This window comes from Perognathus longimembris, chromosome 17 (assembly GCF_023159225.1).
Source record: "Perognathus longimembris pacificus isolate PPM17 chromosome 17, ASM2315922v1, whole genome shotgun sequence".
Classification (NCBI taxonomy): domain Eukaryota; kingdom Metazoa; phylum Chordata; class Mammalia; order Rodentia; family Heteromyidae; genus Perognathus; species Perognathus longimembris.
The window spans coordinates 9,160,049-9,183,251 of record NC_063177.1 but is presented as its reverse complement, the minus strand read 5'-3'; the positions used below and the strand labels follow the sequence as shown (position 1 = coordinate 9,183,251).

General features: G+C 52.8%; 1 protein-coding gene across 4 annotated transcripts in view; it reads right to left on the bottom strand.

Moving 5' to 3' along the window:
• Positions 1 to 1,630: 1,630 nt before the first annotated feature.
• Wscd1 (WSC domain containing 1) overlaps positions 1,631 to 23,203 on the bottom strand; it is a 50,201-nt gene continuing 28,628 nt past the window's right edge. For all 4 annotated transcript variants that reach the window (XM_048366181.1, XM_048366182.1, XM_048366180.1 and 1 more), the window contains 5 exons: positions 10,103 to 10,262; positions 8,520 to 8,684; positions 5,852 to 6,052; positions 2,994 to 3,422; positions 1,631 to 2,962 (listed from right to left, as the gene is read on the bottom strand). In XM_048366181.1, the coding sequence (XP_048222138.1) occupies positions 3,070 to 3,422; positions 5,852 to 6,052; positions 8,520 to 8,684; positions 10,103 to 10,262 (879 nt within the window). In that variant the 3' untranslated portion in view covers positions 1,631 to 2,962; positions 2,994 to 3,069. The remainder of the gene's footprint in view (positions 2,963 to 2,993; positions 3,423 to 5,851; positions 6,053 to 8,519; positions 8,685 to 10,102; positions 10,263 to 23,203) is intronic.

Here is a 23,203-nt window from a genome sequence, read left to right as displayed (position 1 = left end):
TTAGGAGGAAAAACTGCATTTTGATATGCAAACATTATTGCATATTCATGCACTCAAAAATCTAATTTTAGTTGCAAGAGGCTTCATTATAAGATGCTCACATAATTAAGCAGCTTTCTTCCTAGGGTTTGGGAGCCTGTCTATTCTTCTCTCTCATTTACACATCAGTGGGATTATCAGAATGTGTTTTAGTTTTTTTAAATTATATATTTTGGTTTTTCCAAATTGATCCACAACAGGAGATAAACTCCATGAAAATTGCATGTTTTAACACAGGTCTGCAGCACTCCATAGTCTTTTTATTAAAGCTGGAATCAGTAGACACTCGGGGCTCTGCTGTTCCATTCTGTGTAGCCACTGGTACATTCGTCATGAGTCTTCTCTCCACAGAAACCCGTGTTTTCGCTTCGGCTGGTCAGGACAGCATTCTCATTACTGAGAAACCAAGAGCCATGGTGAAATCTAGCTAGGGGACAACCAAATTGGACTTTTCCAATGGGATAGACAGATTCCAGGCACCTCCCATCCCCTAATGAGGCAAATCTGGGATGAAAGCTGTCATGGATCAACAGCTGCCACAGGGCCTTTGCATTTTCTTGTTTATCCAACTCAGTGAACCCCAAGGCCATGTGAGCTGAGAGATGAGGCCTATGGTCCTCTCACAGCCCTCCCCAGACTCTAGACAGTGAGGGAAGCCCAGTGGTCAGGCTTGGCTGAAGAGGCCTGGTTGTTCCTACTCCACACTTTGTCCTTCCCAGCCTCATGGCTTCAGTCTTCTGTTCTGGGAACCATCTGGATGGTCTGGTACAGGGCTGTAAGGCCCGTCTCAGAGAAGGCCAGCCTCCCTCTTCTCCAGTGGTCTGATGGACACCAGGCCTGCTACCCTGAGATTCTAGGTGTGTCCTGTGAAGTAGGCATGGCCTGACTCCTCTCCCAGGCAGAGGGAACTACTCTTCATGCACAAACTGGGGACACAGCTTCCTCAGGGCTATCACACCTGACTATGGAGTTACTTTGAGCTAATACACATCACTCGAGACCTTGGTGTTTTCAGCATCCAGCTGAACTGAATTATACAAGGAAGGGTCCCAGGGACAGAGATGTTGGGGGAAGCAACTCCTCAGCACCCCACCCCACCCCACCCCAGCGTCCCACTTCTGAGGCAGAGAGCAGAGGGTTAGTGAGTTTCAATATCTGCTCTCCCTAACTGCTCACCATTTTCTCCTGGTTCAGCTTGCTTTGGCAGAGGGAGGTCTCCCTGATGGCCATCCAGCACAGGGACACATAGCCTTACCAGGACCACCAAAGTCTGGAGAAGTCACAGAGGCTGCCTGGGTTCAGGCCAACTCCCACACCCTACCTTGCCAGGGCATGAGTCACCCCATTTCCACAATGCTCTTGACATCCTGGCACCCAGGTTGTACCTCACTCTCCCCACTTGTGTCTCCCAGGCTCTGAGTGGGCACCATCTTCTCTCCCAGCCTTAGGCTGGCAGAGCACAGCTGGGCTGGGCACTAAGGGCTGCATGGAGAGTGACATTCCCTTCTGTGTCCTGTGCCCCATCGTGCCCCCACCACTCCTCCCTCCCTCCCACTTCACAAACATGGGAACACCCACCCTTCACTCCACCTGTTCTATGAGCACCCGGTCACCCTGGTCTCTGAAGCTCTGTTGTGTGTGGTTCACTTCACCCCTTGGCTGGGATAATTCTTAGCCTCCTCAAGACCATGTGGAAGCTGAGGTGAGCCACTTCCCAGGCCCTGGCCACCGTGCCCACGCCCAAGGCCACCAGCACACACTCCCAGGATGGCTTCCTCAGATTCACTTGTGACAGCCGCTCTTCCCCCACCCCTAGACCCTGAGATGGGCCAGAGTGGGGGAGGGGACTCTCACATCCTCCTGCCCGGGCTGGTGCACAGGACCAGCAGTGCCGCATGGCCCTTCTCCTTGGTGAAGGAAACGGGTAAGCTGGCAGATGTGATGGCAACCCCAGGGACAATGACAGGGAGGGCTGTGCCGTCAGGGGTCAGGCAGAAGCCTCGCTACGGCCTCGCCCCCTCCCCCTGGAGTCACCCACTGCATTCTCCTCTCCAACCAGCACAGGACCCCAGGGAACAGGAGTTTGTCCATGTGTGGCACAAGCAGCATCAGTGGTTCCTGAAACACAGCCATTTAGCATCTCCCATGCACCCCTTCCACTGGCATGCACCCCCTGGGGTCTTGGGCTCCCATGGAGGTCCAGCAGACACCCTGCAATCAGGCAAGGCAGGGAGTCTCTGACTTCCCCCGAGGAAGACGCCAGGTCACGGCCTCAGTGGAGGAGGCAGGGTGAGGTGGAAGGGAGGCAGGGCTGTGCACAGAGCTGAAGCTGTGGGGGCTGAGGTACATGCTGGCCGGGCAGGGGGCAGAGTCCATGCTGCCCATGACAGATGAGAGAGAGGCAGGGCTGCAGCGTTGGCAGTGTCTGGGAGTCCCCAGCACACACATTTATGGGATGTCAGACATGTGGTGGTCAGGCCACATGGCAAAATGGCAACATTGTGTGAACCCACCTCCATCTCCACGGTCCTCACTACTCAGAGCACAAATGCCAGTCCCTACCCAACATTCTAGAGTGAAGGGCCCCAGCGAGCAAGTCTGTGCTGTGGCTCCACGGTCCAGGGCGAGTGTGTACACACGTGTACAAGAAAAACAAGAAGCCTCTGGAAGCACTGAGCCAGGCCCCTGTGGGGTGTGTGCATCTGTGTAAGGCTCAGAGCATCTGGCACACCCTGAGCGGATGCCTTAGGCACATGGATGTGGGAACTATGAGCATGGAGTGATACCTAAGTGTGTTTGGCTAGGAATGCACGTCCATCTGTCCTGTGGCGTGTTTCTGTCTAGACAGGCTTTACATTCAGGTCTCCTTGCACTGGTGGTAGCACGTGAGGGAGCATGCCCCCTGCAGACTGTGCACAGGGGCCTGGGGTGTGGAGCAGGGGCCACCACAGGGCCCAGCGCATGGAGCAAGGGCAGCCCCGGGGTGTGACTGTGATTTCAGCAGGGTCCAGGGACTCGGGCCTGGCGCCATCATCTGGGCACATACTCCTGGGGCAGCCCAGTCCAGTTGTGGTCGCGTAGGGCCTGGTCCACCGTCCGGATGTAGCCGTCGATCAGTTCCTTCATCTCTGGAGTGAAGGGCTCGAGGCCCTGTGGGTGCCGGCCATGCCGCCGGAAGCTGCCCTCCTTGTTGTTTTCCACGCACAGCAGCCGCTCCTCGTTCACGGAGACGTTGAGGAAGGCCACCATGTCGCGCAGCGTGGGCACCAGGCTGCGCTGCAGCTCCTCATAGTGCACCACTAGCAGCCGCTTCCCATACTTGAGCCACTCCAGGACATGCGAGGACCACCACGAGGCATAGGTGTGCACAAAGTCTGGCCACTCTGGGGCAGGGAAAGAAGAGGAGTCATCAGGGGTGGCCTGCCAGGGGTTCTGTTCCCATCGGACCTGCCCTGGAGAGGGACATCACTAAAGTTCTTGGTTTCCACTGCCCAGGGCCACTCAACCTGTATCCCTGTGAAATGGGGCCCTGTACTGGTCCAGGGTGACTAGAGCTTCTATTGGGTTAAGCTCTGAGAGACAGTGACCTTGGATCCTTTCCTTGGAAGGTTCAAACCAGTGTGGCCTATTGCAGGAAAGAGCACATTCTCTCTCCGGTGTGGAGATCCTCGGCCTCTGAGCCTATGCCTGGTCGAGGGGAGACCAAGTGGGCATGGAGGGCTCAGACATGGCAACACAGCACCACCAGAAACTGGTCCAGATGACCCACAAACACCTTGACATCATCCCTGCTGCCATGTGTGTCCAACGTTAAGGAAAGAGAGGCCGCTGGGGTCTCACAGTGGGTACTCACTGTCTAGGCCGTGACCTGCTGGATGCCCTGGAGATGGGGGATCACACACTACAACAGCGTGCGCCTAGGAGCGGACCCGCTGGGCACTGCCGGAACAAGGCAAGCAAATGTACTGCCCGATGGCACAGGTCCCTTGCAAGTATGACTGTCAGTGTGCATCTGTCACCTTGGTGGGGGGTTGGTAACAATAAAATGGAAGACCAGACAGCTTCAAGCTGTAGCCTGTGATCCACTCCACAGGGTGTCTTTGCCACTGCATTAAAAAAAAAAATATATATATATATATGTACATATATGGAGGGTAGAGTACAAATGTCAAGAATTACCCCTGATTGAAAGACTCTCTAGTCAAGTGTGGGCATGCATGAGAGTACTTTGGCGATGGAGACAGGGGGATTGAGAATTCCAGGTCAGCTTAGGCTACCCAGCAAGACTCTATCTCAAGAGCTTGTATAATTGCCAGGCACCAGTGGCTCACACTTGTAATCTTAGCTACTCAGGAGGCTGAGATCTGAAGATCAAGGATCAAACCCAGCCAGGGCAGAAAAGTGCATGAGACTCTTACGTTACAATTCACCAGCAAAAAGCCAGAAGTGGAGCTGTGGCTCAAGTGGTGGAATGCCAGCCTTGAGTAAAAAAGCCAAGCAAGAGTGCACAGCTTCAAGTTCAAGCCTCAGGACTTGGATACACAGAAAGTTTCCATAACTGGGTTACCGACACATCTCAAGTCCCATAGCTTGACTGCTCTCAACATGACAATGACCCTAAAATAAGAACAGGAGGGATCCGGGCTCAATCTGCCTGACTGCAAGGGCTGATCTCTTGCCAATGCCCTTAACAGCCAATTGTGGGGGACTGGCCCAGGTGGAAAGTGAGGGAGAAGGTGGAGGACTGGAAGCCAGCCCAGGATACCAGTCGGCCCCACCTGTTGCAAGGAGACACCTTGCAGCACCTCGACACCACCTTTCACTTCCAACTTAACTGACATCACTTACCACCTGACCTGAACCTCCGTTATCCATTTCCCAAGGATTAGACTGCAATGCCTCAGGTGTAGGGACTCTAGGACCATCCACCCGAGCACACAGTAGGACCCCAAGCCCTGTGAATCCACAGATGGACTCCATGCTGAAGGCTGTTGTGGTGAACAAGATCCAGAATAAGAAAATGTGGATGCTGTGGTCTGAATGTCTGCAGCCTGATGGAGATCAGCATAGAGAAGCAATAGTCCCCAGTGCAGTGCTATTGTGAGATATGCCTTGGATAGGTAACTGGGGTTAGATGAGGTCGTGAGGGTGGGGCCCTTGTGATGGGCTTAGTGTCCTTGTAAGAGAAAACACTAGAGAGCCTTGATTTCTCTGTCACAAGGGGACACAGTGAGAGGCAGCTGTCTGTAAGATCGGAGAAAAGCCTTGGCCAGACATGAGTGAGAAGGTAAGATTTAGACGTTGGGCTTCCAGCTTGAACTGTGAGGAACAAACGCCCATTGCTTCAGCTACCCTGCCTGGTATTTTGCCATGGCAGCCTGAGGTACCTAAGAGGGTTTGAGTCCTAGCCCTGCCACCCACCCATGTTCTGCGGGCTCATCTGGAAAGCAGAGTGGATGAGAGTTCCCACAGGACACGCTGAGGAGTCAGCGAGGCAGCGAGGGAGGGGACTGGTGTTTGGGGCACAGAATAGGCACAGCCCTTATCTCATGGATCCAGAGGCCCCTTGAGATGTGGGTACTGGCATCATTTTATAGAGGGGGACTCTGGTCCCACAGCAGGGAGGGTGCAGGCTGATGTTCTGCTGGGTACCATGGCTCATGTCTGGAATCCTAGCTCCTTAGAAGGCTGAGATGTGAGGATGGAGGTTCAAAGCCAGCCTGGGCAGGAAAGTCTGTGAGGCTGTGATGATGCATCAAGCCTTCTGACGCAGCTTTTGAGTGCCTGCTGGGATGTCCCCCCTCCCCCTTACCTTTGCTCTTCCAGTTGTGGTCAGGTGCATAGCCCAGGTGGCCGGCACACTTCCTGTTGAATTCGGCCACCAGAGACCTGTAGGGGTTCCGGATCAGCAGGATGGCTGAGTCGAACATCTCTATCTCCCTCCGGCCACTCTCATGGGTTTTCACGCAGATCGTGCGGCGGCTCCGCCAGTGATCTTTCTCACCTTTGAACCCTGCCCGGGAGAAAGGAGGGATCCTGTGGACCAAGGCACCCGGCTCCCACATGGACACCCCCACTGCCCGAGCAGCATCAGGGCTCTGGTGCTGACCTGCACCCAGAGGCAAAGCTGGTGTCTGTGTGCCAAGCAGTGTGAGGATCAGAGTCCATGTCTCTTCCCACAGTGCTAGGTGTGAGGACTGGAGGCCTGCAAGAGACCCTGAATGTCTCCTCCCACAGCGCTCGGGAGCTGGGAGGCAAAAGGCCTGGCCAGAGTGGAGACGCATCCATGTATTGTGAGTTTCTTACAGAGATAATTTCACACAGATTGTAAATAAACTTGCAAGGTAACCATCACTGGGTGCTCAGCCAGATGAGGAGACTGAGGCTCAGAGCAAGTCTGCAAATTCCTCGATTTTATATCACACAATGGAAACAGGCCTCTCCTGTGTGCCTCTTCACATCCTCGTGGGACCTGCAGCTTCCACTGCCACCAACACAGGGTCTTGCTCCATCCACGGCATGGAAGCCTGGCAGGGCCTGCTGTCGACAAGTGGAGACAGCCTCTCTGCAGCTGGTCTCCTGCCTTGGCCCGTGGCACAGCAGTGGACACTCAGAATCTTCATGACAATTGGTGAGAAGGCCAGCATTCCCACCCCATCCCCATCTATCCACATAGGACTCAATCCAGCTTGCTGTGAGCTCACTGTGTCAAATTCTAAATCAGCAGTGAAGGATAAGACTCAGACCCCTACTCCAAGCTCATAGCCTAGTGGCAGAGTGACCAAGAACGAGAGTGCAGACGTTGGGTGCGTGTGTGTGTGTGTGTGTTACACAGAAAAATTTCCCAGAAAATGTCACCAAGCCTTGCCTCCAGGCCATGTCCTCATGAAGCTGATTCCAGCAGGTGCCAAGAGCCAGCTCCATTCATGTCCCCACGCTTGTCTTAGGTGTTTGGAAACAACGAATCCTCTCATGTGCCCATGTGCAGCATCTGAATCTACAGTGAGCACCAGGGACCTGATGCCAGGAAAACGCCAGCCTCTCAAACCTGGGAGTCTGTTTACTCAGTGAAACTTGATGCAAGTTCCCAGTTCATTGCTTCCTGGGCCACACATCAAAGACCCTTGCTTTGATTCATTTGGTCACACAGCCAGGAAACACTATGAAAAGAAGGAGGCAACCATCAGGCTGAGCACACCTGTGATTGCATGTTGATGGGCCCTGATGCGAGGGATGTCTCACAGAACTCCGACAGCCATGCTGCACAGCTCACTCACTAACCACAGCAGGCTGTTGCTTTGTCCCTGGAGCTGATGTGTGTGTGTGTGTGTGTGTGTGTGTGTGTGTGTGTGTGTGTGTGTGTGTGTGTGTGTGTGTGTCAGCACCCCACAGTGCTCTAGGCCACTGGCTACAGCCATCCAGTCCTGCAAATCTCATGCTGAGAAACTGCTTTCCACTGTAAAACCGCCCATCTCTGAAGCATCCCTGAGGCAGTCATCATGACCCTAAAGGCTGGCTACAGTCTTTGGGCCCCTCTGTCATACAGACACCAAAGGAGCCAGTTGTGTCAATAAGACAGAGGCCTTCTAGATGGACCAGGTGGATAGCTTGAGCCACAGAAAGTGGGCCATGCATGTAGTCGACCTCCCTTCATGCCGGCATCTGTCATCCTCAGGACTCCCTGTCTAGATGACCAGGGGCCACCATGGCTTTTCTCAACCAGACCCAGACCCTTGTGAGACAGAACCCAAGGTCGGGAAGTTTCTGTTTCTCTAGAATGTTTCTGGTAGTAGCATCTTTTCCTAAACCAAACTCTGGTTGAGAAATCCCGAGAAAGCGCTGTAACACTTGACAACAGACAAATAAATCTTGCCAAATTTAGATGCCACTTGACTCGTCTGAGGTCTTCATTCTTAAACAGCACACAAGCTCGAGATATTTAAGTTAATTTACTCGGCATAATGAAGCCTCTTATTTCTACAAGGGAAAGATTAGAAATCATAAAACTCTTGAAGATTTCGGGATCTATTTAAAGAAAATTGCATTTTGATGAGTTAGTCCTTGTCTTAAAAAAATAAAATAAGGAATGAGTAGATTAAATGAGATTCGCTCCTAATGATTAAGGGTTCTGAAAATTAAAGAAAATTCAAGAAATGTTTGTGAAAGGGGAGTGCACATGGTGAGCCGTTGGCTTGCACTGGAACAGGCTCTATCTCCTTCGTGAAAGGCCACTTGGCAAGCAGCCCTGGTGCTGGAGCCAGTCTTGCTGCCTGCAGGCGTGGCAGGAATACACATTGTCAGGCCCACAGTAGCCGAGCTGAGGCAGACTCCAGGGGGGTGGCTTGGGAAGCTGTTCTAGAGCTTTCTAGGTCATTCTCACCAAGCACACTGGTGCCTGGAGGAGGGGCTCAGTGGAGGGGACAGCCTGGCCCCTGGGGACCAGCTTACTGGGGAAGCAGAAGCAGGAGGCTGACACTCACCTTTGTTGTAGAGGGTTCCGTCGAAGTAGTAGCTCCCGGTGTAGAAGCCGGTGGCGTGCTCAATGAGGTGCCTGGCCCACGTGTTCCCAGCGCCTGGGAAGCTGGACAAGGCCACAAACCCCTGGGATTTGTGGGGCAGGAACCTCCTGTCCGTGCACCGGGTGTCTGAAAGCCCAGAAGGCACCTCCCAGTTACAGGCCCTCTGCAATCAGGGGCCCGCTGCAGGGCTGCTTTCCCCAGGCACAGGGATCTGCTGCCTACATCCCAGCTGTACAGGTTGGTGGCTGTCCAGAGAAGTCCCATGACAGGAGGTCACATCTGTCCCCCCGGAGAGTGGGTGGGGTCAGGCACACGGAGGACCTGCACTCACTCTGCTAACACAACTGTAACAGACAAATCATGACTGCTACAATGGTGAGGGAACTGCAGATTCTGCTAGGGGATGTGTGGAGGGGTGGCTGGGCTGGGCTGTGTCATGAGGCAAGGCTGAGCAGATTGCAGGTATGTGCTCTATGCCTGATCTTTCTTCCCAGGGCTATTGCAGGAGGCACAGGAGAGCCTGGAGTGGGGGCGCATGCCTGTAATCCCAGACACTCATGAGGCAGAGATTGAGAGGGTCACAGTTCAAAGTTCATGAAATTCTATCTAACCAATAGCTGGGCATGGTGATGCTTTTGGTCCCTGCCTCTTGGGAAGCTTAATAAAGAGGGGAATCTCAGTCCAACTGGTCAGGGAATGAGTTTGAAAGTATATTCCATAAACAATTAGAGCAGACCAAAAAGGCTGGGGTCATGACTCAAGTGGAATAGCACCTTCCTAGCAAGTATAATGTCCTGAGTTTAATCTCTTGTGTTGTTAAATAAACAAATAAACTAAAATAATTAAAGAAAGGAACTAAGAATAAAAAGGTAAAGCATCGCAGGAAATCAGCAGAGGCAGGTTGTCTCGGGAGCACTCCTCCCTACTTGCCTGTCCTCACACACTCTAAGGTCAGCTGGGGGTGGACCTGAGACTCATGCAAAAGTGGACACCAAAGCCCGAGGCCCCGAGGCCTTGGTCCTGGGCTGCCCAGTGCCTGTCATTACTGCCTCTCTACTCACCTATTCACACCATCATCCCCACAGAGACTCAGATTCTTTTTGTTGTTGTTTTTGGTACTGGGGTTTGAACTCAAGAGTCTGGGCACTGTCCCTGAGCTCTTTTGCTCCAGGCTAGCACTCTACCATTGAGCTATTGATCCACTTCTGATTTTCTGGTGGCTCATTAGAGATAAGAGTCTCATGGACTTTCTTTTTTTTTGCCTGGGCTGGCTTTGAACCTCGATCCTCAGAGCTTAGCCTTCTGAGTAGCAAGGATTACAGGCAGGAGCCACCTGCACCTGGCTGGACTCAGATTCTCCAGCCCCAGCCTGGCCCCCTCCTGTTTGCTCCAGCAACCTGCCGTAGCTGCTCAGGACCCTGGGCAATCCCCTCTGCACCTCTCCACCCCAGGCTATGTACTCGGATGATGTGCCCAGCATCTCTAGGCCTGGAAGCCATTCTCAACCCTATGCTGGTGTCCCAGCCTGAGCCCACAGAGCCCACCTTGCACAGGCGTCTGGTAGACATCACAGTAGCCCTCCAGCCTCTGAGCCTTGGAGGCCTGGCCGCACAGGGAGCTGTCCACTGCGTCCCGCAGGCTGAACTGGGCGGTGGGGTAGGCACAGTAGCACTCCCAGGCCCGGAGCACGGCCAGGGGGAACTCCTGCAGGGAAGGAAGCAGAGAGGCTCAGGTGAGGGAAGCGTACAGGTACGGGGCTGAACATGTTGCAGGGACTGACTCCCTGCCACGTGGCCAACATAGGTGACCACAGTCCTTCCACACCCAGGGTGACCTGGCTCAGCCAAGCACAGCCAGGATTCTGCCCCTTGGAGTTAAATGTTGCTATGGTAGATGGTGGCTGAGTGCAGGGAGCTGAAACGGAGCCTGGGATTGAGTCCTGGGCCCAGCCTCCCTAGAAAGAGACCAAAGCTGCCCCTTGGTCTGGAAGTGGCACTTCTGGTGGAGACAGATGGCCATGTCACCTTCCCAAAGACGGAAGGGGTGGGAAAGCACAGGCCTGGTTCCCACCCAGGGGCTCAGGGGCTCTGCTGCCTTCGGCTGCAGCTTCCTGACAGAGTGAGGCGAACAGGCATCCTAGAGGACAGAGGATCACAGTCGTGCCAGAATGTTTATGGTGATAGCTGGATGACATGAGGACAAAGCACCCAGCCCTGGGCTAGCACACAGGAAGTGCTCTGCAGAGAAGCTGGCCATTCTCCGTCTCCTTACTCGGTTGGATGTTGGCTAGAGTTCACTTCAAGGTACACTTGGCTAGGTACACTTCAAGTGTACCTGGCCATGTCCCCCACACAGAGTTCTGAGCACTCACTCCACACCAGGCAGGAGATTTTCCAAGCCCCCTTTCATCTCTGTCCTACCTGGGTGTCCTGGGCCCGAGAGGCCCCATGCCAGCTTCCTGCCAGCCCCCAGCCTCCTGCCTCCTGCCAGCCCCTTGCCCCCTGCCTCCTGCCAGCCCCTTACCAGCCCTCTGCCAGCCTCCAGAGTTCAGCATGGTCCAAGGGGAAGGGGGATAGTGGGCGGAGGAGAGCACTCAGTGCAAGGGAAAACGCTGCACAAACCTTTTCATATTTTTTGCCCACAGCAAGAAATCTTATAAATAAATAAAGAAAATCAATAGTGTTTTCTGTGCGTGGCTAGGGACGGCTGAGACTCTTGGTGCTCTTGTAAGATGAGAAGTATCCCAGCATGGAGAGGGACGCAGGGCCTGGGGCGAGGGGTGCTGATGGATGATGCCCCTCCCCCTCCCCCAGTACCCCATGTGCTCCTCTCCTCGAACCCAGCAGCCCTCCTGGGAACTGGTCTGAATTTCCCCATCCCTCTTCAGATAAAGGCTGCTGCTCAGGTGTGCGGAGAGGCCTGGGGGCAGGAGAGCCCATTGCCATGTCCAGCCAGTCCCTAGGCCATTTCTTTTCTTTTTCTAAAACCTACTATTTCCTTCATTGTTTTAACAGAGGTGACATGCAGGGGGATCACAATGACACACATCAGGTAACGAGTACATTTTCTTGTGTACAGTGTCTTCCATTCCCTCACTCTTTCCCAGTCCCTTCCTCTCGTCTCCTCCAATGTCCAGTGCACTCCACTGCTGCACTTTTCACTTTTTCTCTCGAGCTCCATACCCTCCCCCAAATCCTTCTGAAGACACCATATATAAGGAAAAGAAAACAGAATCATCAAAATATTAAAATAAAAGAGAAAGACCATGTTTCCATGTCTTGGAGTTTGTTTCGATATATATGTTATTTTGTATAAATACAAAGAGGCACTTAGGCATTGCGCCTTTGCATTTCTCTCCTGAGTATCCTCTTTTGCTCTCACTGTGTGTGAAGTGAATATCTAGTATTTTAGATCTAATTTCTACATATCAGACAGAACATGCACTATTTGTCTCTCTGATCTTGGCTTCACGTAACACCATTTGCTCTAGATCCATCCATTTCCCTGCCAATGACATAAAACTATTCTTTCTAATGTCCGTGTAAAACTCCATTATGTGTGGCACCACGTTTTGGATCTTGTGGGGCACCGGGATTGTTTCCTATCTTGGCTACTGTGGATTGTGCAGCTGTGAACGTGGATGTGCTGTCATCCTTGTCGTACTTGAGCTGGTGATGCTCAGGGTAGATGCCCAGGAGTACTGTATGGCCAGGTCGTAGGGAAGATCTAGGTTTGGGTTTTTGAGGAACTTGGGCTATTTCCTAACACAAAGCCAGATCTGTGGTCTGATCTCAATCGGAACCCAGCTGGCTTTGCCGGAAGCGAGTTTTCCTGCTGCTGTGAGCTGGCGGAGAGCAATCTGATCCTGGGAACGCGACAGCTTCATTCAGCCTGGAGAAGCTGTGTCCCCGCGCTCCAAACCCCAGCTTTATCCTGCAGCAAGGGCAGCAGCTCAGCACCCCGCGCAGCACCCCACTCAGCAGGTGGGAGCAGCATGGGCAAGCTGCACATACTCCTGTTGGCAATGACTGTGATGTCCACCAAGCTCACAGGTTTATGCCCTAACCCCAGAGCTCAGAGTGAGGGCTGTTTCGACCACAGTCTTTACAAAGTGAATGAAAGGAAATCTACAAAGGAGGATCTTATCCAGGATGACCAGAGTCCTCTCGGAAGGGGAGGGAGGACACACACGGCATAGAACTAGGGACACGGGGGAGCCCAACCCAAGTAACCAGCCCACCAACCCCAAGCTCCTGTAGAGCTTCAGCCTCCAGAACCTGGAAGCCAGCTACTCCATGACACAAGATCTAACAGAGCCTGAGCCATCTATGGCAATGACTCTGGCTGGTCCCTGACCAGCCCAGTCAGGTTTCTGCCTCAGGGCCTTTGCACTTAAGAGTTCCTTCTGCTCTCTCTTCCTCATTTCCTTCAAGTCACCTTCTGGGTGAGAAGTCCCCTCCCCAGTCCAGACCTTATCAGGCGGCAGTGCCCCTCCCACCTTCATTAGCCCTAACTGTAACCACTCCCAGGATGCAATGCTCTGACCCCTAATGTACAGCTCGGTTGGTGTTAATGAATGTGGGTCAGGACACAAAGCACTTCTGGTCCCTCGAGGCTCCTCCCTCCCTTTGCCAGCATCCCTCCCTCACCCAAAGAACCCACTGTCATAATTTATATTCTAGACTCTCACATAAAGAGAATCCCGTGGCATTTTGCATACTTGGCTTCTTTCTTTCAGAAAAAAATGTGCTTTAAACCTCCACGTTATTTCCTATATCATGTGAGCATTCCTTTTCACTGCCACATAGTATTCCACATGGGGCCTGGCCATGCTGTTGGACATCTGTTTCTAGTTTTGAGCCCTGGTACATAAGGGGGCTTTAGGTAGTCTTGCACTTATTCTCTTGGTGGACACACATTTCCCTATGGCACAGGCGGCCACCTGTACTTCCTCTGCATTTTCTCTTAACCACCATGTAACCCCACTCTATAAGATCTCGGTCTGCCGCCTGCCTGGGTCCACAAGAATTGAAGTGCATCTGTTCAACAAATGATGGATGGGGGCACAAGTGAGTGAATGGACCCTTCCAGACCCTGAACCCTCAAACGCTGTTGGCTGCGCAGACCTCACTGCTGACTGTGGGTCAAAAGTATCTGTGGGCATGAGCTCGGGGAAGCCTGTACTATCAGAGCTAGAGAGCCGGTCCACATCGGCGAGGGTTGGGGGCAGCCCTTCCCAGGGCAAACAGCCTGCCCAGGAGATGCCAGATAGTCCACATGGGGGGGACAGCCTGCCTGGGAGGCGCCAGCCAGTCCACATTGGGGGGGGGGTGGACAGCCTGCCCGGGAGACATCACCAGTCCACATCGGGGGAACAGCCCTTACCAGGGCAGAAAGCCTGCTTGGGAGACACCAGCCAGTCCACATGGGGGGCGGACAGCCTGACTGGGAGACGCCAGCCAGTCCACATCGGGGGGGCAGCCTGCCCGGGAGACGCCAGCCAGTCCACATCGGGGGGACAGCTTGCCTGGGAGATGCCAGCCGGTACACATCAGGGGTACAGCCTGACTGGGAGACTCCGGCTGGGCCCCGTCCTCACAGCCAGTCCCGCTCATGTGGATGGTCTCAGGTCCCAGGGAGGCGGGCAGGCCTCCCCCACCCATGACTCGAGCCCTCTCGCTTCTCTGAGTGGATTAAACTGTCAAGTTTCCGGGTCTTTGCCGAGCGCCGGGAGAGCCGCAGACAGTAATGTGGTTTTATTTACAACATAACCGCTTCAGCAACATCACTGGGTTCTGAAAACACAGAACAATTTTCAGCCCCTCGGGGATTTCTAGGACATGATTTCCATAAAAATTAAATATTGATGAATCTTATCTCTCTGCCAACTTCCCAGCTCCCCCTCCGCTCCCCCTCCTACTCCACGCTTCAGTGAGGGAAAAAGGAAGAGCTGCGAGAAGCAGGGTGGGGAAGGAGGTAAGGCAGGGTGAGGACGCGGGTCCAGCTGGGTCAGCTGACATCCTGAGCTGATCCTGCACAGCTGACACCCTCAGCCTGTGCTGGGGTGTCTGGGGGTGGGGCTGGCATGGGGAGCAGCCACGGCAGGGCTCTCTCTGCCTAGGGAGGGTGGGGGCCGCCCACAAAGCTCAAGGCTCCAGGACCATGAAACACAGCATGGAGTGAACACAGGTTGTCCGTCTTTCTTCAACCATTATTGCTAGATCTCCAGATATGCACGCAGTTTTAGGGGTTTCAGAGATCACAGGAGAGGAAACTGAGGCTCGGTGGCAGGAAAACAACAGGCCCCTGTCTCTTGCCTGGCGGATCAATGGGCATAGAAGCCAGCCTTCTGGACCCCAACCTGGGGCTATTCTTCCCCCTCCCCCATGCCCTGTGCAAAGCTGGCACTTCCGTCCCTTTTGTGGTTTCAGCTCATGGTGCCTGGGCCTCTGAGCCACTTTTTTTTTTTTTTTTTTTTTTTTTGTCGGTCATGGGGCTTGAACTTGGGGCCTGGGATGGGTTCTTTTGCTCAAGGCTAGCACTCCAAGCCATAGCTCCACTTCCAGTTTTCTGGAGATAATTGTCTCAAGGACTTTCTTGCTTGAGCTGGTTTTGAACTGTGATCCTCAGATCTCAGCCTCCTGAGTAGCTAGGATGACAGATGTGAGCCACTGGCTTCTGGCTCCCTGGTCCACTCTTATTAGATGCTGCACTACCAGTCCTATGGAGAAGAGAAGGGGCTTGGGGCGAAGGTGAGGGTCTCTGGAGCCGGGCGGGGGTCCCGCTTGCATGGAAGGCTTTGATAGACATGAGCAGCAGAGCAGCCTACAAGACCCAGAGCCAGGCCCACAGTCTGCTCAAGCCAGACCCTACCAGACCCAGAAAGAGCTGACAGGAGCCATGCCACTCAGAAACATCAAAGCACCAGGCATCAGAGGTAGGAGCGGCTGCGGGCTCCCTCTGAAATGCTTTCTCACACATCTCCATGTTGCAATGACCTTGCACTAGGGGGAGAGGAATGCTTGTTTATCGTCATATTCAAGAGACACTCGTGCACTGAATCAGCGAGCCCTTCACCATCTGTTGAGGCATTTCCCCATGGCTCCCATGGAGCAGATCTGTGATCTTCCCAGGACCACAAAACCAGGAAGTGTCAAAGCAGGGAAAGGAACTCAGGTCAACATGGTTGCAAGCCTACTTTCAATCAACCTGAGAAAAACGAGGGCAGAGACCCCCCCCCCCCCCCAGTCAGAGGGAAGTCCTAGTGCACATAGCCCTTTCCCTCACAATTCCACACCTGCTCACACAGCCCACGGAAGCATCAATGAACGTAGCGTTTGTCTTCAAAGATGTTCATGAGACCCCATCTCAACCCCATAGCAAGACAGAGTCCCCTCTCTTATCCAAGCTATTAGGAGGCTAAGGTTGAGGGGATTATGGGACCAGGCCAGCTCAGGTAGAAATGTCCTTGAGGGGGGGCTGGGGATATGGCCTAGTGGCAAGAGTGCTTGCCTCTTATACATGAGGCCCTGGGTTCAATTCCCCAGCACCACATATACAGAAAATGGCCAGAAGTGGCGCTGTGGCTCAAGTGGCAGAGTGCTAGCCTTAAGCAAAAAGAAGCCAGGGACAGTGCTCAGGCCCTGAGTTCATGGCCCAGGACTGGCCAAAAACAAAACAAAACAAAACAAAACAAAAACAACAACAAAAAAAACAACAGAAATGTCCTTGAGGCACTGTCTAAATAGCAACAGCTGGGTCCTTTGGACTAAAGTGGGTACTTAATAGCTCAGGTAGTTGCTCAGGAGTGAAACGAGACCTTATCCCCCAAATAGCCAGAAAAACAGGAGTGGAGGTATGGTTCAAGTGGTGGAGCAGCAACCTAGCCAGGGTGAAGCCTGAATTCAAGCCCCAGTCAGTACTACCAGAAATAGAAAAAAGAAGAAGAAAAAATACCCAGGAAATTGCCTGTGTGACCCTCAGGAGAGGACAGAGTGACAAAGCCACAGAAGGTACAACATGGCGAAAGAAAATGGAGTGGATATAAGAAGAAAAAGTTCAATGTTTATAAAAACCAATTCACAAGTAAGAGACTAATGGATGTAATATGATATAAACTAACTTCTTTTTTTCTGATGATATAAAATCATGGGTTTTATGTTTACTTTTACACTTCCAAATTTCCTAAAATAGACATGTCACCTTTGTAACCCTTCAAAACCCAGACACTTTTGTTTTGTCACTCATGAGGCTTGAACTCAGGGCCTGGGCACTGTCACTGAGCTCTTTTGCTCAAGGCTACCACTCTACCACTTTGAGCCACAGCTCTACTTTGTTTTCTGTTGGTTAACTGGAGATAAGAGTCTCATGGACTTTCCTGCCCGGGCTGGCTTTGAACTGCAATCCTCAGATTTCCACCTCCTGAGTAGCTAGGATTACAGGTGTGAGCCACTGGTGCCTGGCCCAGATGCATGTTGTTAAAATCCTGCATGGAAAGCTCTCTGTGGATGTCCTATGAGAAACACTGTGCCGCCTTCCAGCCACCTACTGTACACAGCTTGGCAAAAGGCAAACTCTTCACTCCAAGGCAGTGATTCTGGGGGAGTAAACTCCTCCCACAGACCGTGCCTTAGAAAAGACACAAGCCTGGGGTGCGTGGAGATCAGGGTCTGTCCAGGGTTCAGGGCTGAATCCTTTACCTCAGGTCACATCATGACACTCCAGGACAAAAATAAATGATAGCCACAGTAGCGGCAGCAGGGACAGGGAAGGGGTGTCTCTGTTATCAGGTCAGTATCAAGTTGAAGAAATATTCTCCCATAAACTCAATCTATGAAAGGGTCTGGGTGCCAGTGGCTCATGCCTGTCATCCTAGCTACTCAGGAGGCTGAGATATGAGGATCACTGTTTGAAGCCAGCCAAGCAGGAAAGTCTGTGAGACTCTTATCTCCAATTAACCACCAGAACACCGGAAGTGGCGCTGTGGCTCAAGTGGTAGAGTGCTAGCCTTGAGTGAAAGAGAGAGTGCCTAGGCCCTGAGTTCAAGCCCCACAACTGACAAAAATAAGTAAGTTAATTAAATAGAAGGGTCTGTGGGGCTTAGAGAAGCAGCCACGGGGATGTGGAAATAACTAAGCCTTGTTGCCAGCTTTGAATCCCACACATGGACAAGCCTCTGGACAAGCCTCTGGGCCTGGCTGGGCTTCAGGTCCCTGTAGTGCCAAGCCTTCCACATCTGTGGGGGACCCTGGAACTCAGGCCCTCTCTCATCTCTTTAGGACTGGCAGCTCAGCATTGACATAGTATATATGAGAGCCACCAGTGCCATGACCCAAGGGGGTTGGAGAGTGGGGGCTTTGCGTAGAGAAGGAAGACATGGGGCCCCCAAGGTGCAGCCTGGAGCCCACACACTGAACTTCACCTGACCCAGACTCCCAGCTGCTCAGTAGGGGGATACCTTTCCAGTTCACCTTAGGAGAAATATCAGTGATTGAAGCATCCAGGTGCTTATTCTTCTGTATGCACAACTCAGACACCCAGCAGAGGGGAAGAAAACACCATACCACAATATCTGCTTTGTCACTGCCCGCTGGCTCCTTTCTCAGCAGAGCCACCAGCAGCTGCCAGGAGGGCACAGCTCTGCTCCCCAGGCTTCATGGCTGGTGTCGGTCACATCTTTAGCCTGTGTGCCCATGGTGTAGATCTTACTTCTCAACTACATCACAGAACACTGGCTTCCCCAAATGGTCCACCTGCACACCAATAGCAGACTCCAAAATTAATGCTCCAGATCCAAATCTGGTAGCAATGCAAACATCTCCTCCCCTCGGCTCAGTGCACCTTGCATCTAAGGGACGGGGCTATGGGAGCCCGAAGGCGAAGTCATGGAGCTGGCTTCCTGCTGCCTCTGATATGATCACCAGCAATTACACAGGATCATTTTATGGGGCTTTAAAACCACATTACACTGGCAGAGAATTGGGTCATTAAGAAGCTGGTATCTTCCCCAAAATGCTTTTTTATTTATTCTTTTGCTCAACTATAGTTCTGAAGCTCTCCAAATCCAGTTTTAGTAACTACTAAGAAGCAGCAGAGATTTATGTCTGAGGCCACAAATAAACCTCAGGGGTAGACTCAAAGGAGGGGTGCTGCAGGGAGGGATCCCCTTTTTCTTAGTTCCAAGCCCCCTGCCTCCCACTGGCTGCTCACTGTGAGCCTACCTTCTCTGCTGTGAGCAGTACCCCATCAAGGACTTCGGGAACATTTTCAATGGCTGTGTGACAGTCCACTGAGTGGCTCTGGCATCGTGTAGCCATTCCCCCATGAGAGGGCCTGCCAGATTGATTTCTGGCCAAATGTAGCGGGGCAGGGCTGCTCTGGAGCAGTCATGTGTCAACTGGAGCCCCTGACTTACTCAGCATTCTGGAGAGAAAGGAAAAAGGCACTTCCTGCAGGCAAGAGCGGGCCGGCTCCAGCTGATGCTCCATCTCCAGACTCAATGCTGGTAGCCGGAGGCAGCACCTGGTTCGGGGGCCACAACCAGATGGTTACTTTGCCTTACAGGGACTTTGGCCATGGTCTGGAGTTGCTGTTACCAGTGACTCATTCACTGGCATCTCATGGGTAGAGGGTAGGGACATGGCTAAGTACCTGATGCTGCAGAGAGCGGCTATAGCAAACGATTCTTCATATGAAAGTACAGACAATTCCCAAGCTGGGGCTCTGCTTGGGGCCAAAGCCGGACTCCCATCAGGAATCTTCAGGGCTGAGAACCCATGAGGACCAGGGCCGGCCAGCCAGGGGCCTACGGGCTCACTCTGCTGGGTGGGTGGTGTTTTCACTGGCTATATGACATCCAGGCTCTGTTCTTCCCCTCTGGAATTGCTCACTCCAGAGCCAGCTCTTAGGTTCACTTCCATGGCAACCCTGAGGAACACTGTCCCCAAGAAAGATCCACCCAAAGTTCCTCTTCCTCACACCTGACACAGGCACACCACTGTCACTGCTGTCCCCTGCTCCCGTAGCATCTCCCAGATGGCCCCCCTCATTTATCAGCTCCACTCCTCTTCCTGCCTTGTTGTGCAGTACCAGGTCAGAAAGACCCCTCTACCCCTCTGCTCTACCACACCACCACCAGCTCCCTCTTCCCACCATGTGTGGGAGGAGGAGGAAACTGAATGGCTCTGAACTTTAAGGCAGGTATCCCAGCCCATCATCTCCATCCTGCCCCCCTCTCCCAGTGCACTCCTCACCTCCCTCGCCCACCTGCCAACATGGCCCCACAGGCTCCATCCCGTGCCCAAAGTCATAGTCTGCTTTCCTCTGAGACCCCGCCAGCATCCTAATTTGTTTCTTCTTTGTAAGATCTGAGGCCAGAACTTGAACTCATTACCTGCTGCTTTTGCTCATTGGCTAGTGCTCTACCAATTGAGTCATGCCTCCAGCTCCTCACCTCTTCAGCACTGCCTTCCTCTACCAAGCATCTGTCACCTGTGTTTCTGTCTCTGCCGCTGCACAGCCATGACCTCCACCTTAGTGGTGAGTCTGGTCTCAGTGTTCTCCAAGCTCTGCTGGAACTCAGCACATGGCTTGACTTATCTATTGTGCTTTGCTAAATCTCACACTAAATGTGCCTTGCTAAGCCCCACTTTCAGCCGCTAAGCTGGAACATGGTGACTTTTCTTGCAGCTACAAAACCCTGCTGCTCTAAATAATAGAGAACTCATCCTCCCACCCCCTGGGCCATCCGGATGGGGCCGGGTGAAGGGTCAAGCTCTGGGAGCCCCGTGCGCCCTTTCTGTGTGCTTCTAATCTGGAAAATTCCCAGCTGCCCAGGCCAGAGCAGAGCAGGCAACTCATCCTTGAAATGAATCCCAAGGGGGAGCCGGATAAGGTGCTGAGGTATAAAGTGGCTTAAGATATCGAGAGCCTGCGGGTACTTTTTGGCACGTACTCGCTGCAAGTCTGGATCTGTGCCAGTCGGTATGAAGAAAGGCTGAAAATAGGAGTCAAGGAGTTTCAGGTCTTGAAGTTTTTGTCTTGTAACCACAAGGCAGAAATCTCTGGGCCCTGAAGGGCTGCCCAGGGGGAAATGCTGCTGCAATATCGAAGTAGCTGCCTACCAGGCTGCTTGAACCCCTTTCCAAGGGTTGGCCGGCAAGATGACTGCTCTCCATTCCCACACATTGCTGGAAGGGACCAGGGGTGAAGTTAGTTCAGCTTTTGCCAAGGGCAATAGTGCAAAATGATAAAAGATACACAACATCTGTTAGGAAGGTAATTTTTTTTTCTTATAGGTTCACTCACTTGAAAGATGACTAATGAGCCAGGCTCTGATGGCTCATACTTCTACTTGGAGCTACTCATGAGATTGATATCTGAAGATCATGGTTTGAAGCCAGCCTAGGCAGAAAAGTCTGTGAGACTCTAATTTCCAATTAACCATAAGAAAAACTGGAAGTGGAGGTGTGGCTGAAACAGTAGAGTGACAATATTGAGTGAAAAAAACAAACAAGCAAGAGCACAAGGCTGAGTTCAAGCCCCAATACCAGCATTAAAAAAAAAAAAGTGATAAATACAGCAGTGTTGTTTATAAAAAGCAAAATGACCAGAAGCAACCTATGTGCCTAATAGCAGGGAGTTGGCTAATGCACCACAGGCTATCTGTGGAAGAGGAAAGAAAAGACCAGAAGATCACTTTCCACCGAGACCTGGAAGTCTCCAGAATGGATGGGCGGCCACAGGTGTACAAAGGGATTGGGGAAAGCCTCCATCACCTCAGGTTTGACATGGCGAGGTGAGAATGCAAGGGACTGAATATTCCATCTCTCAGGGTAGTCACAGGAAGGCAGTGGCTCACGCCTGGAGTCCTACTACCCAGGAGGCTGAAATCTGAGGAACAATGTTCAAAGCCAGCCCAGACAGGAATGTGGGCAAGACTCTTATCTCCAATTAAACACCAAAAAAGCTGGAAGTGAAGCAGTGGCTCAAGTGGTAGGGTGCTAGCCTTGAGCACAAAAACTCAGGGACAGTGCCCAGGCCCTGAGTTCAAGCCCTGGGACTGGCACCAAAACAAAACAAAGAAAAGAAATCAATGTATGAATGTATAACCCGCTCAGCACTCATCAAAAGCACTCAGGACCAACAGCCAGGAGGATGGCCTGCTCCCGTTGCCCCTTTTCTTTTCATCTCCCCGTCACTGCCCCAACCATAGTTAGCCCACTGGGAAGAGCCCAGCCCTGCAGAGCCCTCTACAGGCTCTGAGTGCCATGCCAGGGAGGTCTGCATTCTGTTGACTCCGGCGCTTCAGTGGTGTGGTCTCTCTGCATGGCTAGGAACTGCAGGGGTGGGTGCCCTGACCGGGGGGGGGGGGTCTCTTCCCCAGCAGGCAGAAGCCAGGGTGTCAGCCAAGCTGTTTCCAGATGGTTCTACTGCCCCTCTCATTTCTTTCCCTGAGAGCTCTGCTCCCTGGAGGATGGGAGAGCAACAGGTCCCTAAGCTGGATGTTGGCAGCCTGCTGGGCTGGCTGCTCTGTGTTCAGAGAAGCCTGATGCCCAACACATGCCTGGCAATCAGCAGAAGTGCTGGTGACACAACAGAGACACTGTAAAGGATGACCTCCAGCCGGAGGAAGGTGCCTGTACATGGCTTTGTGCTCCCTCCACAGCGGGGGACGGGAGGGACTCTCCAGAGAGCCAAGGATCTGAGAGAAGACAGCAGCTCCCAGTGAAGGTGTGTATAAGCAGGGAGGGGGCCCATTTCATCACTCCATCATGTCAACCTCCATGAGACCCACCCTGCATCCTCCAAACCATCAAAAGGGTGGGCAGCCAGCTAAGGTCAAGTCCAGGCCCCACTGGTACTGAATGCTTGTGTTCTCTGCCTCAGTGTCCTCACTTGCCAAAGATAGATAACCATAGCGCCTATTCCATTGGGGTGCTGGGAGGATTAAATGAGTTACCACAGGGTGCTTTGGATACGCCTTGCATGGAATCCTGGCATCATCACAGGCCAGGCCCTCCTTCTCCCTTAGCCTCTATGTATCAGGTACCACAGCCCATCAAAGCTACGAACATCAGAACAGCCCAGCTGCTGAGGTCCCCAGCCCAAAGCCATCTAGGCCCACATGTGCAGTCACAGCAATTGCCCCAATCTAGAGACTTCTGGACCCCAGCACAGGCTTGAGTGCTCTCCAGACCTGGTCTCTGGGTCTCAGCAGCTGGCCTCACGCACTTCCGGCCATGCTTATGTGCAAGTCCCACCTGCCCTTGACCAGCTGCTTTCCCAGAGTAAGCATGGGGCGGGGACAGTGGCCTCAGTGTGCAGCCCAGCCCTTGCGGTCACAGCTCCCTCTTCACTCCACGCTGGACCAAAGAAGCAGGTGTGACCGTGGCCACTGAGTTAGGTTCAAGCCTAACACAGTCACAGTGGAAAAATCCATCAGTAATTCCCATGCCCTAAGCCAACAGCTCCTTGTGTCTGCACAAAGTCAATTTACCATTTGATACTGCAGCCAAGAGCTCACATCCAGAGAAGCAAATTCCTTTCAGCTTCATGACCTTCACTGACAATTCCCCCACCAGCCTCCAACTGCGAGTGTTGGCTGTGAGCTGGCCCTGCCCTCCAGGACGTCAGGTGTTTGATGT